General features: G+C 48.7%; 1 protein-coding gene across 1 annotated transcript in view; it reads right to left on the bottom strand.

Annotated features, from left to right (window-relative positions):
- Positions 1–17,895, bottom strand: part of LOC134341237 (uncharacterized) — a 99,000-nt gene that overhangs the window by 52,168 nt on the left and 28,937 nt on the right. The window contains exon 6 of the mRNA XM_063039085.1: positions 1,784–1,960. Coding sequence (XP_062895155.1) covers positions 1,784–1,960 — 177 coding nt within the window. The remainder of the gene's footprint in view (positions 1–1,783; positions 1,961–17,895) is intronic.

Consider the following 17,895-nt stretch of genomic DNA (forward strand, 5'->3'; position numbering starts at 1 on the left):
ACTGTTCCCTAAGGGTTCCTTAACTTTAAGCTCTCTTATCACCTCTGGATTATTGCACAACACCCAATCCAGCACAGCCGATCCCTAGTGCTCTAAAAAACCATCCCTTAGACATTCACAATTTCTTTCTCTCTTGAGGTCCAGTACTGACCTTTGAACCATATTCAATGGTTCCATTTAATATCAAATAATATATACAATATACAACCTGAAACTCTTACTCTCCGTGGACATCCTTGAAACAGAAAAACCTCAAAGAATGAATGACGGAAAAAACACACAAGAACCCCAAAGCCACCCTGCCCCTCTCACGCACAGCAATTGCAAAGGCATCAACCCTCCCCACTCCCCTTCCCTGCACTAATTCCAACAGAAAGCATCAGCACCTCCACCACCCACCATGCCAGAAATAGCAAACAGCCCAAAGAGAGACAGAGAGACCATGGTCTACGGTCCATCAAAAATCACTCTTTACCAAACAGTTCAGCAAGTTGCACTCTCTCTCTCAGTTTCTCTCTCTCTCTCTCTCTCTCTCTTTCTCCCCCCCCCCCCTTCCATAGCGAGAGGGGAGACCAAGAGCTCGCTGTTACGAGCTCTTTTCAAAGTTAAGGGTGATTTTCACTGCTTCGAAAGAACTGCTGTCACATAACTTGTCAACTCCACTTGGGGAGTGAAAATGCTCATAATTACTGAAAACAAAATAGATATTCGACGGAGACAGGTCAGCGCAGGGCAGGGTTTGGGGCTCTAGACAGGAAGACTATATGATGAGGAGCAGGTAATCAGAGCGGGAGGCTTGGCGACGAATGACAGCAGCCGCTTTGGGCAGCTGGGAAACAGAATGTGTATATGTCGGTTTTGACTGTGAATACCGACAATGCCTGTGGATATTGAGTATACTGCCTGTCGCAGTTTACTACTCTGAGCTCTCCTCGGTAAGACATGCGCTGGATTAGCACCGTTTGGTGGAGGGCAGCCTGTCCGAAATCTCCGCAATCCGCAAGTAGTCGCCGAGAGCTCACGCTTGTGCCGAAAGGCGCGCATGCGCCCAGTGGATAAAACACTCCGGAGGATGGCTGGCAGGTAGGAGCGGTGACTTCGACAATTGCTGCGAGCTCCGGGCACGCCATGGCCCCGCACCCTGGCAGTTCAGATCCACCCCTTCTCCCTCTGAACCACAATCCCACCAGGGTCCGTGGAGGTTTCCTGCCGATGAGTGACGGTGCTGGCGCTACTTCTGGCGGTCATCTGTATCGCTGGGGTCCTTGGTAGATAGACCGGTTTCTAGGTCGTAGTGGATTGTGGGAAAGATAGGAGCCATGATTCACTCTTCCAACGCTTTCCCCGCCTGTCAACGGGGGGTTCACCAAAGTCTGAGGGGGCCAACTGAACTACAGGATCAGCATTCTGACCAAAGTGTCCCAGCGTGTTAAGGCCAGCTGCATGACAGATACGATAAAATTTGTCCTAGGGGTTCTGTCTTTGATGTGTGTGACTATCTCCACTGTGTTTTACACTCGGCCCCAGAGGAAGGATGTCTCAATCAGCTGTATACATGTGTACGGTTGAATGACAATGGACTTAAACTGGATCTTGATGTCAGTATCTGAGTGTTTTGAACTTTAACTTTTCAGATACAGAATGCCTGTCGATATGGTTTGTGGGAGCTTGTTCTGTTAAATTAGCTGGGTTCTCCACATGTCAGCATTGACTGGATTTGAGGCATGTGGCAGGGGGGAGCTGGTGCTTGCGGTGTTCAGTGGCAGCGTTATTACGGAGAAACCTCCAGCGCTCCAGAATTCGCGGTTGTTGACCCCGATCAAGTGCGCAGGCGCTGTGGGTCGCAGTTTGTACCAGAATGTCGCACATGCGCTCGGTGGATGAACAGCTCCGGCCGATCGGCCGCAGGTCGGAGCGGGGTTCCATCAGCACCGGGTCCGGGGAACAATCGCTTTGAATTCTGGTCACACCGTGGCCCCTCACGCAGGGTCAATCACGGTCCATATCCAATGTTCGGCACATGGGCTCCGGAGGGATTTATGCTGATGTGCAGAGTTGCTGGCGCCGTTCCTGTGCCGATTGTGCATTGCTGTGAGTTCGAAGGGTTTCGGCCCGAAACGTCGACTGTACTTTCTTCCATATATGCTGTCTGGCCTGCTGAGTTCCTCCTGCATGTTGTGTACGTCGCTGTGAGTCCGGGCGGGCAGACGATTTTCCACTGGCTCGTGGGGGTTTCTGGGTTTAGAAGCACCCATGGGTGACGCTGCCAGCGCTTTCCTTTCCGGTCTGCAAGGCGTGAGACAACATGAATCTTAAGGCTGTGTATGGTGTCGGTGTTTTGGGTAATGCACACAAAATGCTGGAAGAACTCAGCTAGCCAGGCAGCATCTGTGGGAAAAGTCTTGGGTCCCAAACGTCGACGGTTTACTCTTTCCCATAGATGCTGCCTGGCTAGCTGAGATTCACAACCTTAAGATTCACTGAGATACACAGTCTTAAGATTCCTGTTGTCTTATGCCTTGCAGATACTTTGAAATTTGTTTGGAAGTGCTGTCGGAGGGAATGGGAGAGGTTGGATCTCCCAGAGACTACTGAGCTTCAGTTATCTTCTAAATCCAAGAATATGAGCTTGCAACAAAAATATGGTTCTGATTAAATCAAGGAAGAAAATCTTCGAGGGCCCTTTCAGACAAGTGGATTAGCGATATTCTGCCAATTGAATCCCAAGGTGAACATTGAGATCAGGTCTGGTGTCTAGAACCAGCTGATGCCCAAATGTTGATACATGACGTGCTTAGTTGAGAATGAGGTCTAAAATAAAGGTAGTGGGTATATCCTGTGGTCAGCTAAAATGTAATTATTCTGCTTAGATAAAATAAAGTCTTTCCAACAGCTTTTGTTCTTTAGAAATTCACCTTTGTTGAATCTCCTCCAAGTCCCACCTTTCTACCTGTGAGAACATGCTTGTCCCATTCTCTCTGGGTACATAATGATATTAAACACCTTTGTCCTTGGTAACAACTGACCAGTAGCATTCACATCACAAAGTGCCACATATTGACAACCTCCCACAAGATAGTCTCTTCACACCTTCACATTCATTGGCATTACCACCAATGAGTTCATCCCCCACCCCCATCAGTCACCAGGGGAAGGGGTGGTGTTAGGGTAATTAGAAAGTCCCCAGGAGCAGCCAGCACATAATGTGCCCTTTGTAGAGCTGTGGGACATGTCCAGAATGTGAAGTTGTACTAATGGAGAGAGATGAATTGAGCCAGGTCACTTTTAGCAAATCATCTTTGTTGAGCATTATCTGGTTCTGGACATTTCTGGTGAGTGAGACCATTGCTTCCTCTTTTCTGTCTTAGTGTACAATGATAACAGACATCTCTGTCCTGGGTAGCAAGTAGCCTGTAGTATTCACGGCACAAAGTTGCACACATGAACAATCTCCAGTGGAGAGTCCAGTCACCTTCCCCTGGCATTCAGTGTCATTCCTGTTGTGGAGTTCACCACCGTCGATCAGCTGAGGGTCACAGTGATCAGAAAGTCTCCAGGAGTCTCCAGCCATGTAAATCCTGTGTCCTTCTAGTAGGGCAGCTGGACATGCCCAGAGAGTGAAGCTGTACTGCTGCAGAGAGACAAACTGAGCAAAGTCACCGTTCGGTTACAGGCAGAAATGGCCCATTCTGATACAGGCAGGCAGACTGTGAGAGAATTTGATGCTGTGCCCAGTTAGAAGAGGTGTTGTTCCTCCAACTGAGCTTCTCTGTGACAATGTGATAACAGGGGTTACCATAAAATTATCTCAGCTGAAATGCTGTCCTTCACCCATTGACAACTTATGTAAACTTTTTGAAGGGTACAGAAGGCAAAGGATTTGTGTACAGGAATCTCAAACACAGCAATACTGTGATACTGTTTCGGTTGGTTCACCAGCACTCGAAGACCATTGATATTTGAAGGTGGAGGAGGAGATGCTGGAGAAGACAGCATACCAATCGTGGCAAGGTGAATGCAAACAGGTGTTCAGTGTACGGGCAAGATTTGGATGAACTCATGTGGTGACAACCTGTAAACTGCCTTCAATTATTGAAAGAGTGAGCAATATTTACAGTATTTCTAATGACAATATGTCAGTTACAGATCCTCAGAAAAGAAGGCATATCTCATCCCGCCTTGAAATGTGCATCTGCTTTGTGTCTGAAATGAAGTTTTCTGTTTTAACTTCTCATTGAAACCTGAGAACGCACGAGTACATCTTCACTGGGCAGCAGGCTTGCTTTTGTGTGGGACAGATTCACTATGTCCTCCGGCATGTTGAGACACCAGAAATTTGACAGCAGAAGGAAATCTTTCACCTGCTCTGACAATGGTAAGGAATTCACTGGGTCAGGTGAGCTGCTGGAACACCGGTGAGTGGGTGCAGGGGAGAAGCTGTATACCTGCTCTGAGTGTGGGAAGGAATTCACTGGGTCAGGTGAGCTGCTGGCTCACCAGCGGGTCCACACTATGGAATGGCCGTTCACCTGCTCAACGTGTGGAAGGAGATTCATTCAGTTGTCTCATTTGCAGACTCACCAGCGAATTCACACTGGGGAGAGGCCGTTGACCTGCTCTGAGTGTGGGCAAGGGTTCACTCAGCCAGCTGACCTAAAAACTCACCAGCGAATTCACACTGGGGAGAGACCGTTCACCTGCTCTGATTGTGGAAAGGGATTCACCCAATCATAGGACCTGAAGACACACCAGCGGGTTCACAGTGAGGAGAGACCGTTCACCTGCTCTGAGTGTGGGAAGAGAATCACCCAGTCCACCAACCTAAAGACTCATCAGAGAGTTCACACTGGGAGGAGCCTGTTCCTCTGCCCCGCATGTGGGAAAGGATTCACGCATTCATCTCACCTGGAGACACACCAGCGAGTTCATGCCGGGAAGAGGCCGTTCATCTGCTCCGTGTGTCGGAAAGGATTCACACGTTCATCTCACCTGGAGACACACCAGCGAGTTCATGCCGGGGAGAGGCCATTCATCTGTTCCATGTGTGGGAAGACATTTAGTCAGTCATATGACCTGACGAGACACCAACTGTTTCATTCTGGGGAGAAGTCATTCACCTGCTGAGTTTGTTGGTGGGGATATACTCAGTCACATAGCCTAAAGATACGCCAGTGAGTACACACTGGAGAGGAATATTTGTCTGTAGGAAAGGATCACTGAATCATCTAAACAGCTGATACACCAGCAAGCGAGAGAGAGAGAGGCCATTCACCTGCTCAGACTGCGGGAAGGAATTCTCTCAATTAACCCACCTTGTGAACCAACACCGAGAGGCCGCACTCCTGTCCTGAGCGAGCAAAGAGATTTTACTTGGTCACCCCACCTGCTGCTGCTGCACCAGAGAGTTCACTCTGCTCAGACTGCGGGAAGAGATTCACTCAATCATTCCGTCTACTGAAACACCAGAGAGTGCACACAGAGCTATACACCTGTTCTGAGTGTGGGAAGGGCTTCATTCATTTAAGCCACCTTGTGAAGCACCAGCGAATCCACTTTAAGTAGATGCATACTTCTGTCCTGAGTGAGCAAAGAGATTTACTCAGTCATCCCTCTTGCTGAAACACCAGCAACTTCACGTCAAAGAGGAAATTCAAGTGGGTTGCATGATAATTTTTTATCCATTATGGTGGCTGAATCGCGTTGCATGTTCCTGACGTTAATGTTAGTTTCTGCTGTTATTGCAGCTGCTGATCACAGCCAGAACTGAACCTTGGTCACTGAGCATTGGAGGGGTTTGCTCTGCTGATACTAATCTTATATTAGTCTGCTGTTTAATACTGTGGATCTGTGACAAATAAATCAGTTCCATTTCAAATCTTGTATCTCTGGTGCTTACTGTCTCTGCTACTCATTGTACAGTAGAGAGGCCACGCTGTCCTACTGGTCCCTGTCCATGGTCCTGTTCCACACAAGTCCTTTTAAATCCATCCCTGCTGTTTACCTCTTGCTAACCCTGTGGCGATGGGTTCCAAACAGTCACTATTTTGTGGGTGAAGGAGATTCCTGTACATTTCCTGCGTGTCTTTCTGGAGACTGAAGATGAGCTCACTGCTGTTAAGTCTGACGTGTTCTTCATCCCTCAGATCTCTGGGCTCAGGAATAGTGGCATTGGTTGTTAATCTTATTCCCTGCTCCCTTCAACGTTACTGTGCATTTTCGCTGTTTCCAAAGGGTTGCGTGTCACACAGCTGGGCTGTTACAATATGCCAGTGACAATGGGCCATTGTTCAATGGAGCAGGGTCAGAAACCAGAGACCGAGCACGGGGCAGGGTTTGGGGTTCTGGACAGCTGAGGATTTCTCAGTGGAGGGGAAAGATCTCTCTGCTCAACAACACTGGTGAGGACCTTGTACTCTCTCCTTGCATTTGTGCAACACCTCACATGCATTTGAGTTAAACTCTATCTGCTATTTCTCAGTCCACCTCAGCAACTGTTCTATATCACACTGTATGCTTTGCCGGTCTTCTACACTATCCACCACTCCAATCTAGGTATCATCCGCAAATTTACCCACCCATCCATCTACGTTTTCATCCAGGTCACTTATATACATTACAAACAATGGAGGTCCCTGTGGAATTTCAGTAATTACAGAACTCCATCTCGAATGTCCCTTCAACCATTACCTTCTGTCTTTTATGTGCATGACAGATTTGAATCCAAATGGCCAGTTCACATGCATCGTAATCTTCTCAATTAGCCTCCCATGAGGGTGGTAAAAATCTTCTGAGGTGTATATATTTCAATGCTAGGAGTATTGCAGAGAAGGCGGATGAGTTGAGGGCGTGGATTGACACGTGGAATTATGACGTTGTAGCAATTAGTGAAACTTGGCTACAGGAGGGGCAGGACTGGCAGCTTAATATTCCAGGGTTCCGATGTTTCAGATGTGATCGAGGCAGAGGAATGAAAGGTGGGGGAGTAGCATTGCTTGTTAGGGAAAATATTACAGCAGTGCTCAGGCAGGACAGATTAGAGGGCTTGTCTACTGAGTCCTTGTGGGTGGAGCTGAGAAACAGGAAAGGTATGGCCACATTAGTGGGATTGTGTTACAGACCACCCAATAGTCAAAGAGAATTGGAAGTGCAAATCTGCAGAGAGATAGCAGGCAACTGCAGGAAACATAAAGTTGTGGTGGTAGGAGATTTTAATTTTCCATATATTGATTGGGTCTCCCTTATTGTTAGGGGTCTAGATGGTTTAGAGTTTGTAAAATGTGTTCAGGAAAGTTTTCTAAATCAATATATAGAGGGACCAACTAGAGGGGATGCAATATTGGATCTCCTGTTAGGAAACGAGTTAGGAAAAGTGACAGAAGTCTGTGTAGGGGAGCACTTTGGTTCCAGTGATCATAACACCATTAGTTTCAACTTGATCATGGACAATGATAGATCTGGTCCTAGGGTTGAGGTTCTTAACTGGAAGAAGGCCAAATTTGAAGAAATGAGAAAGGATCTAAAAAGCATGGATTGGGACAGGTTGTTCTCTGGCATGGATGTGATCGGTAGGTGGGAAGCCTTCAAAGCAGAAATTTTGAGAGTGCAGAATTTGTATGTTCCTGTCAGGATTAAAGGCAAGGTGAATAGGAATAAGGAACCTTGGTTCTCAAGGAATATTGCAACTCTGATAAAGAAGAAGAGGGAGTTGTATGACGTGTATAGGAAGCAGGGAGTAAATCAGGTGCTTGAGGAGTATAAGAAGTGCAAGAAAATACTTAAGAAAGAAATCAGGAGGGCTAAAAGAAGACATGAGGTTGCCTTGGCAGTCAAAGTGAAGGATAATCCAAAGAGCTTTTACAGGTATATTAAGAGCAAAAGGATTGTAAGGGATAAAATTGGTCCTCTTGAAGATCAGAGTGGTCGGCTATGTGCGGAACCAAAGAAAATGGGGGAGATCTTAAATAGGTTTTTTGCGTCTGTATTTCCAAAGGAAACTGGCATGAAGTCTATGGAATTAAGGGAATCAAGTAGTGAGACCATGGAAACTGTACAGATTGAAAAGGAGGAGGTGCTTGCTGTCTTGAGGAAAATTAAAGTGGATAAATCCCCGGGACCTGACAGAGTGTTCCCTCGGACCTTGAAGGAGACTAGTTTTGAAATTGCAGGGGCCCTGGCAGAAATATTTAAAATGTCACTGTTTACAGGTGAGGTGCCAGAGGATTGGAGAGTGGCTCATGTTGTTCCGTTGTTTAAAAAAGGATCAAAAAGTAATCTGGGAAATTATAGGCCAGTAAGTTTAACGTCGGTAGTAGGTAAGTTATTGGAGGGAGTACTAAGAGACAGAATCTACAAGCATTTGGATAGACTGGGACTTATTAGGGAGAGTCAACATGGCTTTGTGCGTGGTAGGTCATGTTTGACCAACCTATTGGAGTTTTTTGAGGAGGTTACCAGGAAAGTGGATGAAGGGAAGGCAGTGGATATTGTCTACATGGACATCAGTAAGGCCTTTGACAAGGTCCCGCATGGGAGGTTAGTTAGGAAAATTCAGTCGCTAGGTATACATGGAGAGGTGGTAAATTGGATTAGACATTGGCTCGATGGAAGAAGCCAGAGAGTGGTGGTAGAGAATTGCTTCTCTGAGTGGAGGCCTGTGACTAGTGGTGTGCCACAGGGATCAGTGCTGGGTCCATCGTTATTTGTCATCTATATCAATGATCTGGATGATAATGTGGTAAATTGGATCAGCAAGTTTGCTGATGATTCAAAGATTGGAGGTATAGTAGACAGTGAGGAAGGTTTTCAGAGCCTGCAGAGGGACTTGGACCAGCTGGAAAAATGGGCTAAAAAATGGCAGCTGGAGTTTAATACTGACAAGTGTGAGGTATTGCACGTTGGAAGGACAAACCAAGGTAGAACATACAGGGTTATGGTAGGGCACTGAGGAGTGCAGTGGAACAGAGGGATCTGGGAATACAGATACAAACTTCCCTAAAAGTGTCGTCACAGGTAGATAGGGTCGTAAAGAGAGCTTTTGGTACATTGGCCTTTATTAATCAAAGTATTGAGTATAAGAGCTGGAATGTTATGATGAAGTTGTATAAGGCATTGGTGAGGCCGAATTTGGAGTATTGTGTTCAGTTTTGGTCACCAAATTACAGGAAGGATATAAATAAGGTTGAAAGAGTGCAGAGAAGGTTTACAAGGATGTTGCCGGGACTTGAGAAACTCAGTTACAGAGAAAGGTTGAATAGGTTAGGACTTTATTTCCTGGAGCGTAGAAGAATGAGGGGAGATTTGATAGAGGTATATAAAATTATGATGGGTATAGATAGAGTGAATGCAAGCAGGCTTTTTCCACTGAGGCAAGGGGAGAAAAAAACCAGAGGACATGGGTTTAGGGTGAGAGGGGAAAAGTTTAAAGGGAACATTAGCGGGGGCTTCTTCACACAGAGAGTGGTGGGAGTATGGAATGAGCTGTCAGACGAGGTGGTAAATGCGGGTTCTTTTTTAACATTTAAGAATAAATTGGACAGATACATGGATGGGAGGTGTATGGAGGGATATGGTCCGTGTGCAGGTCAGTGGGACTAGGCAGAAAATGGTTCGGCACAGCCAAGAAGGGCCAAAAGGCCTGTTTCTGTGCTGTAGTTTCTATGGTTTTTGTCAAAAGCCTTACTAAAATCCATGTAGGCAACATCCACTACCCTACCTTCATCAATCTCTTGTGTCACCTTGTCAAAAGTTCACCCATGCTGGTAAGGCACGACCTGTCATACAAAAGCCGTGCTGGCTCTCCCTAACTAGGCCATGAATTTCTAAAGACTCACATATCCTATCACTAAGAATTTTATCCAGCAATTCCTCTATAACTGACATAAGACTCGCCACTCTATAGTTCCCAAGATTTTCTGTTTCCTTCTTCAATAGAGGTACAACTTTAGCCACGTCAGTCTCCTGGGACCTTGCCTACTCTATTTCATTCAATAACCTGGAATAAATCCCATCACGCCTTCGAAATTTATCCACATTAATACTCATTAGGAGGCCCAACACTTCCTCCTTGACCTCTAAACGCCCTAACACATTTATACACTCAGCACTGATCGCCTGGTCTTTCATGTCATTTTCCTTGGTAAATACAAGCAAAGTACTTATTAATTACCTCAAAGGTTCAAAGGTCAAGTTTAATGTCAGAGTAATGTCCTGAAATGCGTTTTCTTCGTAAAACATCCACAAAAACACAGAAGTGCCCCAAAGAATGAACGACGGTTAAACGTAAGAACCCCAAAGTCCCCCCCCCCCCAGTTCACCCGTCCCGCGTGTAAGGGGCGGCGAGCAACGATTCCCCCTCCCCGCACCAGCAAAAATAAACGCGCGTTGGTACAATCACTGGGCCCAAGCATGAGCTGAGCGATATCAAAGACGCAGACCAAAGTTATCCGAAAAGCTTCGCATTTCATCCGAAATTCGACAAACCACGGGTTCTCTCTCTCCCTGGCAAGGGAGAGGGAGGTGTCCCCCATTTTCACAGCGAGCGGGAGACATAACAACAACCCGCTGGTTTACGATCTTAAAAGTCCGTTTGGTCGCTTTTTTCGAGCTCTGAGTCCGAAGTTCGCAAAGACCTCGGGGTATTCGGGCCGTTCGGGCCCACAGCAAAAGATTTTCCGGCCTGCCCGGCGACACACGAGTCTCCGGCCGTGACACCGACCCCCGATCCGCCCGTCTCCAGAGCCCCGAGATCTTAGGCTTCCGAACACGATCGAGATTTTCAGGCATGTCGAATGCCGCGCGAGTGGTGGAACCTCAGAACGGGTCCTATTCCCGCAAAGAACCGAAGCCTCAGTGTAACTCCAGGTCAGGGTGTTCAAAAGAACCCTGAACGAAAAATATAAAGATATTAAAGGTAGAAATAGAGCTGTTTCCGAAGGTGCCAGCAAAGGAGTCGCCGTTAGGCGCCATTATCCTTCCTAAACTGCAGCTCACACATTATCCGCATCCAAGCAAATGCCACCCGCCCCCCGTCCTTGAGTGGTCCCACCCTCTCTCTAGTTATCTTCTTGTTCTCGATGTGTGTAGAGAATGGCTTGGGATTCACCTTAATCCTACTTGCCAAGGACTTTTCATGGCCCTCCTGGCTTTCCTAGTTCCCTTCTTTAGTTCTTTTTTGGCTCCTTGATACTCCTCATGCGCTTTGTTTGATCCTAACTTCCGAAGTTTTACATACTTCTTTTTCTTCTTGACTGAATTCACCACCTCTCTGGGCATCCAAGGTTCTCTTATTTTTCCATCTCTGTCCTTCCTTCCAACATGAACGTCTCTTTCCTGTACTCTGTGCAATTGATCGTTAAACACCCTGCACGTGTCTGATGTGGACTTGCCAGGAAAAAAAAAGGCGTTCTCAATTAACGCTTCTTAGTTCCTGCCCTTGTAATTTGCCCGGCTCCAATTTAAAACACTGCCACAAGGACCATACCTATCCAGAAAGTTAAGGAGTTGTGGTCACTGTTCCGTAGCTGCTCACCCACTGATAGGTCAGTCACCTGGCCGGGATCATTACCAACGCCAGGTCCAGTACAGCCTCTCCTCTCATTGCACTGTCCAGATATGATTTTTAAAAACCTTCCTGGATTCACTTAACAAATCTGCCCCATCTAACCTCCTTGCACTAGGAATGTCCCAGTTTATTTTATTGAAGTTTAACCCCTCCCCCATGACAACAGCATTATTTTTATACATTTCTTTAATCTGATGTCCCAGTGGCTATTGGGTGTCTGTAGTACAAGCCCATCACCTTTCCTGTTCCTGAGTTCCACCAAATAGACTCAGTATCTGACCCCTTCATCATGTCTCCCTTGAGTGCAGCTGATATTGTTCCTGATTGGCAGTGCAACTCCAACCCCATTTTTATCTCCTCCTCTGTCTTTCCTAAAACTTCGAAAACTTGGCATATTAATCACCCATTCCTGCCCCTCTCTCAACCAAGTCTGTGTAATGGCCACAACATCGCAGTTCCATATACAGATGCTCTAAGTTAATCACCTTTACCCATAATACTCCTAGCATTAAAATACACACACTTCAAAGTGTCAGACCAATCATACCTGTTATTTCGATTTTGCCTTTCAATATTTTCCAACATCTACCTTCTGGTCCGATTCTTCCCTTACTGACCTGGGGCTCGGATACCCAGCCCCCTGGTTAAACTCTCCCGAGTAGCATTAGCAAAGCTCCTGGCCAGGACATTGCTTCCCGCCAGAAAACATTAACTTATCCAAGAACTTGACAGCCTGTCCTCTGCACCATCTTCTCGCCACTCGTTCATCCGAGAGAGAGAGAGAGAGACAGAGAGACAGAGTGTGTGTGTGTGTGTGTGTGTGTGTGTGTGTGTGTGTGTGTGCTTGTGTGTCACGGAGGGATGAAATGTCAATTCTGATACAGACAGAGAGAAAATCTGATGGTCAGTCCTGATACCTGGTCCTCCAGCTTGGGTTGAACTTCGCTACCACAGTCAAAGCGCATCATAGAGCTTAAAATGATCTCAACTGAAATGTTGTCCTTCGCCCATTGCTGTGTTTTGTAATTTTTTTTGCAGGGTGCAAAAGGCAAAGGATTTGTGTGTGGGAAACTCAAATGCAGCAACATGTCAGTTTCAGTGTATTGGTCGGTACACCAGCACTCGGAGGTCATTGGTCTTTGAATGTAGAAGGGGAGATGCTTGAGAAAACGGCACATCGGTGGTGACGAGGAGAATCTGAACCCGCGGTGAGTGTAGGGGTGAGATGTGGATGAACTTCCCTGAAGATAACCTTGTAAATCATCTTCAGGTACTGAGGGAGTGACCAGCTATTTCCAATATATCAGTTGTCGATCCTTGGAGATGAAGATGTATCTCATCCCAGCTGGACATGTGTTTTGGGTCTGAAAGGAAACATTGTTTTAACTCATTGAAATCCTCTGGAACTGGGGTGCTGAGAACACACCGGCATTTGATCACCAGAGATCAGTTCTTCAACTGCAATGATTTTACAAGGGGTTCACTATGAATAACATCTGCCTTGGTGAATTGCCAGACAATTGATAGCAGGGAGATGATACTGTCACATTAGGGGCGTTGGGAACGGACCCAAGTGCAAGATACGGACACTGAAGTACAAGGAACAGGACTTGACTGGAGTAGGGACGTGACAGGATACAGACAAGGAGCTGGGACAAGAATGCAGACTTGGGCTGGGACATGGACTGGACAGGGAACCCGGACAAGGAACTAAGAATTAGGAGCCTGGGCTAGGGAGAGCGGGACCAGGACTAGAAACCATGGACTAGGAGACAAGGCTTGGACTCCGAGCCAGACACTTGACAAGGACCCAGAACCTAGGTTTTGCCTCAGGCTCGGACCCCAGAACCAGGCAAGGACATGACAAGGCTGAGGTTTAGAGGCCTGAGCTTGGAGACAGTCTGGGGTCTTGGCTCTTGAGGCCTGCAGGCCGGGGTCTTAGCTCTTGGAATGCGGAGGCTGATAACCCGTAGGCTGGAGCTGAGAGACAGACTGGGAACTGAACATCAACATAGAGCCGGGACTCATCTTTAACACCACACTAACATGAGACTAGACAGCACATTGTCATAAGGAGGTGGCTGGGAACGGACTCAAGTGCAAGACACAGACACTGAAGTACTAGGGACAGGACTAGGATACAGGGAGAGGGCAAGGACATGGACACAAAAACCGGGAACCCGGAACAGAACTGGACAAAAGAGCTAGGAGCCCAGGCTTGGACTCCGGGCCGGAGACTGGACAAGGACCCTGTACCTGGGTCTTGCCTCTGGCTCGGACCCCAGAACTAGGCAAGGACGAGGCTTGGCTGGCAGGCAGGATGAGGCTGGGGTCTTCAGGCTTGAGACAAGAGGCTAGAGACGAGGCTTGGCAGGAGGCTGGAGTCTTCAGGCTTGCGGCTTGGCAGGAAGCTGGTGTCTTCAGGCTTGCGGCTTGGCAGGAAGCTGGAGTCTTCAGGCTTGCGGCTTGGCAGGAAGCTGGAGACTGGAGGTGAGGCTAGGCAGGAGGCTGGAGACTGCAGGCGAGGCTTGGGGCTGGAGGCTGGAGACTAGAGGCAAGGCTTGGGGCTGGAGACTGGAGACTGGAGGCTCCTGGGCAGGGTGCGGTTCCCCTGGGCAGGGCATGGATCACCACCTGACAGAGGCAAGGGACAGGAAGGGACAGAACCAAACGCAGGTAACGGCAAGATGGCCTGGCTTACCTGATGGAGGCAAGGGTTAGGAAGGGACAGAACCAACCGTAGGTAACGGCAATATGGCCTGGCTTACCCGATGGAGGCAAGGGACAGGAAGGGACAGGACCAACCACAGGTAACGGCAAGACGGCCTGGCTTACCTGGGCGGAGGCAAGGGACAGGAAGGGAGCTAGGTACAGGGTGGCTCCAGGACAAGACTGCCGGGGAGACGAGGTGAGTGTTACCAGCAAGACAAGGTAAGGCTTCTGGCAAAGCAAGGCGAGACAAGAACTTCAGGCGAGGCGAGAGTTACCGGCAAGACAAGGCAGGGCTTCAGGCGAGGAAACAGAAGGCAGAGGAAGGGATACAAGGAGTAAGGACAAGAACAATCCAGCAGCCACGCCCTGGTCACTGAAGGTATTTATGCAGCCAGCCCCAACGAGCATCAGCTGCCTCAATTAGTGCTCAACAGGAACAGAAACAGGGTAGACAGGAAAACCTGGAGCAAGGGTCGATGGACTGGACCGTGAACCGGAATACGGACATCACGGACCGGACCATGGCACACATAGGCATAGAGCCGGGACTTATCCTTAGACAAGCCGGGACTCAACTTATCTCCATACCAAGATGGGACAGGTCCACCTGTTGGGTAACGGCCGAATGGCCAGACTTACCCAACAGAGGCAAAGACAAGACAAGACAGGTTCCCCCACAGGGCAACTGCAGAACGGCCTGACTTACCCCATGGAGACGAGGACAAGACAAGACAAGACAGGACCCCCGCAGGGCAACAGCAGGACGGCCTGACTTACCCCACGGAGGTGAGGGAAAGACAAAAAAAGACAGATTCCCCCGCAGGGCAACGGCAAAACGACATGACTTACCCCACGGAGGCGAGGAAAAGAAAAAACAAGACAGATCCCCCCTCAGGGCAACGGCAGAACGGCCTGACTTACCCCACAGAGGTGAGGGCAAGAAGAGAAAAACACCAAAGAACAACAGACAGTTCCATCTCTGCTTCGAGGTTGCTCCGCGTCTCAGTTCAGCCAGCAACCTCAGCTGGCTACGGAAACAACCGGATCCCTACCTAGCTCGGAGTAGCTGGCAGCCACTCAGCTGGCCCGGGAAACAGCCGAATCCATACCGCAAAGACAGCTCCGACTACCGACAGCAAGGCTCCATGAGGGGATGGTTCCCCAACACGGCCTAAAGATGGCAAGTGGCCGCTCTAGCCTTCCGCCGGCAGGTTGCTCCCAGGAAATCTTGACAAGACAAACCAGCCTCCCACACTCAACCCCAAGGCTACTTATATTCCAAGCCCCAAGATGGGAATCAGGTGCCTATGATTAACTCAAACAAAACAAGGGACAGCTGGAAGACCCAGAGTCCTGAGTCCACGGACTGGACCGTGAACCAGAATGCGGACTTCATGGACCGGACCATGACAGATACATCAGAAACTTCACATCGTTGGGAGTCTGTTTACCGGATCAGACCGTGGGAACAGATTTACCCAGACATCCCAACTACAGACTGCCTGACAGTACACACTGGGTGAGCCCATTCACTTGTTGTCTGTGTGTGGTCAGATTAATTCGGTCACCCCTTTGAGACACCAGGGAGTTCACTCTGGGGAGAAGCCGTTCACCTGCTCAGCCTGTGGAAAGAAATGTTAACAGTTATCTGCCCTGCAGGCACACCAGCGAGTTCAGAGGGGGGGAGAGACCGTTAATCTGTTCCGTCTCTGGGAAGGGATTCATTCGATTATCTCAGCTGCTGAGACACCAGTGAGTTCACACCGGGGAGAGGCCTTACACCTGCTCTGAGTGTGGGAAGGGATTCACGCAGTCATCCTTCTTAAAGAAACACCAGCAAAATAATTCAGAGGAGCGGCTGTACATCTGCTCTAAATGTGGGGAAGGATTCACCAGGTTATCCTTCCTAAGGGACACCAACGAGTTCACTCTGGGCAGAGAGTGTCCACTTGCTCCGTGTGTGGAAAAATATTTACTCAGACATACTACCTGAAGATACATCAACGAGTCCACACTGCCCAGAAGCCATGCACCTGTTTTGACTGTGGGTAGGAATTCACTCAGTGACCGCTCCTTCAGGCACACCAGCAGGTTCACACAGGAGAGTGACTGTACTGTGTGTGGGAAGGGATTCTTGTATCCACACGTGTCGAGACAGCAGTGCTCTAAGGAGAAGTCATTCAGCTGCTCAGACGATGGTAAGGCATTTAATCAGACATCTCACCTTCAGACGCATCAGCAAGCTCACAGAGGCGCAAGACCATTTACCTCCTTCATCTGTGGGAAGGGATTTACTGGATCATCGACTCTTGTCATGGTCCGGTCCGTGAAGTCCGCGTTCCAGTTCAGGGTCTGGTCCGTGGACTCAGGACTCCAGGTCTTCCGGCTGTCCCTTGTTTCAATTGGGCTTAATCATAGGCACCTGATGCTCGTCTTGGGGCTGGGAATATAAGTGGCCCTGAGTTCGAGTGTGGGTGCTCGTTCGTCTCGTCAGTATCCCGTCCTCGCCTCTGTGCCGCTCCTAGTGTTGGGAACTGTCTCGTCGTATTCAGCATTGTATGTATGAGTCCCGGGCCTACATCCTGTTCCCAAGGAGGGGTCCCGGCTCTGTGCTCTATGTTCCTGTCTGTCAAGTCCAAGGCTCCATGTTCCCGTGCTCTAGACCAAGGATCTGTGTTCTACGTTCCTGTTGACCCAAGTCCAAGGTTCCGAGGTTCCTGTTGTCCCAAGTCCAAGGCTCGGCTGTTCCTCAGTACCAAGTCAAGGCTTCATGTTCTCGTCCTGTCCATGTGCTTCATCCTGTGCTGGAGTTCCCTCGTCCTGTACTGGAGTTCCCTCGTCTTGCCCAGGAGCCTCTCTCGTTCTGTTCTGTAGCCTTGCCTAGTCCTGTCTCCCAAGACCGCTTCATGTCTTTGCCTAGTTCCGGAGTCCGAGCCCGAGTCAAGACCCAGTTTCTGGGTCCTTGTCCAGTCTCTGGCTCGGAGTCCGAACCCAAGCCTCGTCATGTCCTCGCCTCGAAGAACCCAAGCCTCGTCATGTCCTCGCCTCGAAGAACCCAAGCCTCGTCATGTCCTCACCTTGAAGAACCCAAGCCATGTGGCCACGTCATGTCCTCGCCTAGTTCCGGGGTCCGAGCCCGAGTCAAGACCCAGGTTCTGCGTCCTTGTCCAGTCTCTGGCTCGGAGTCCAAGCCCAGCCTCCTAGTTCCCAGTTCCTTTTACTGGTCCCACTTGCCTAGCCAATGTCCTAGCCCAAATCTATGTTCTTGTCCCAGCTCTCTAGTCAATCCTGTTCCTAGTACTTCAGTGCCTGTGTCTTGCATTTGGGTCCGCTGGCATCGCCCCCGTTATGACAAATCTGCTATTCCACTAGCGTGTTCTCACTGGGAAGAGTTCCTGCTGCTCTCAGTGTGGGAGGGGTTTTACTCAGTCATCGCACCTGCTGAGACAAAAATATAAATAAGCTCAACAGCCCTTTTTAAAATCCATTCTTGCCATTTACCTCTCACATCCCATATGTTGATGGATTCCAAAGGTACTGAACCCTGGTCACTGGACACGGGACAGGTTTGTTCTGATGACATTGGTCTTTAATTGGGCTGGAGTTAAATATTGTGGATCTGT

The sequence above is a fragment of the Mobula hypostoma genome (genome assembly GCF_963921235.1).
Source record: "Mobula hypostoma chromosome 10 unlocalized genomic scaffold, sMobHyp1.1 SUPER_10_unloc_1, whole genome shotgun sequence".
NCBI lineage: Eukaryota > Metazoa > Chordata > Chondrichthyes > Myliobatiformes > Myliobatidae > Mobula > Mobula hypostoma.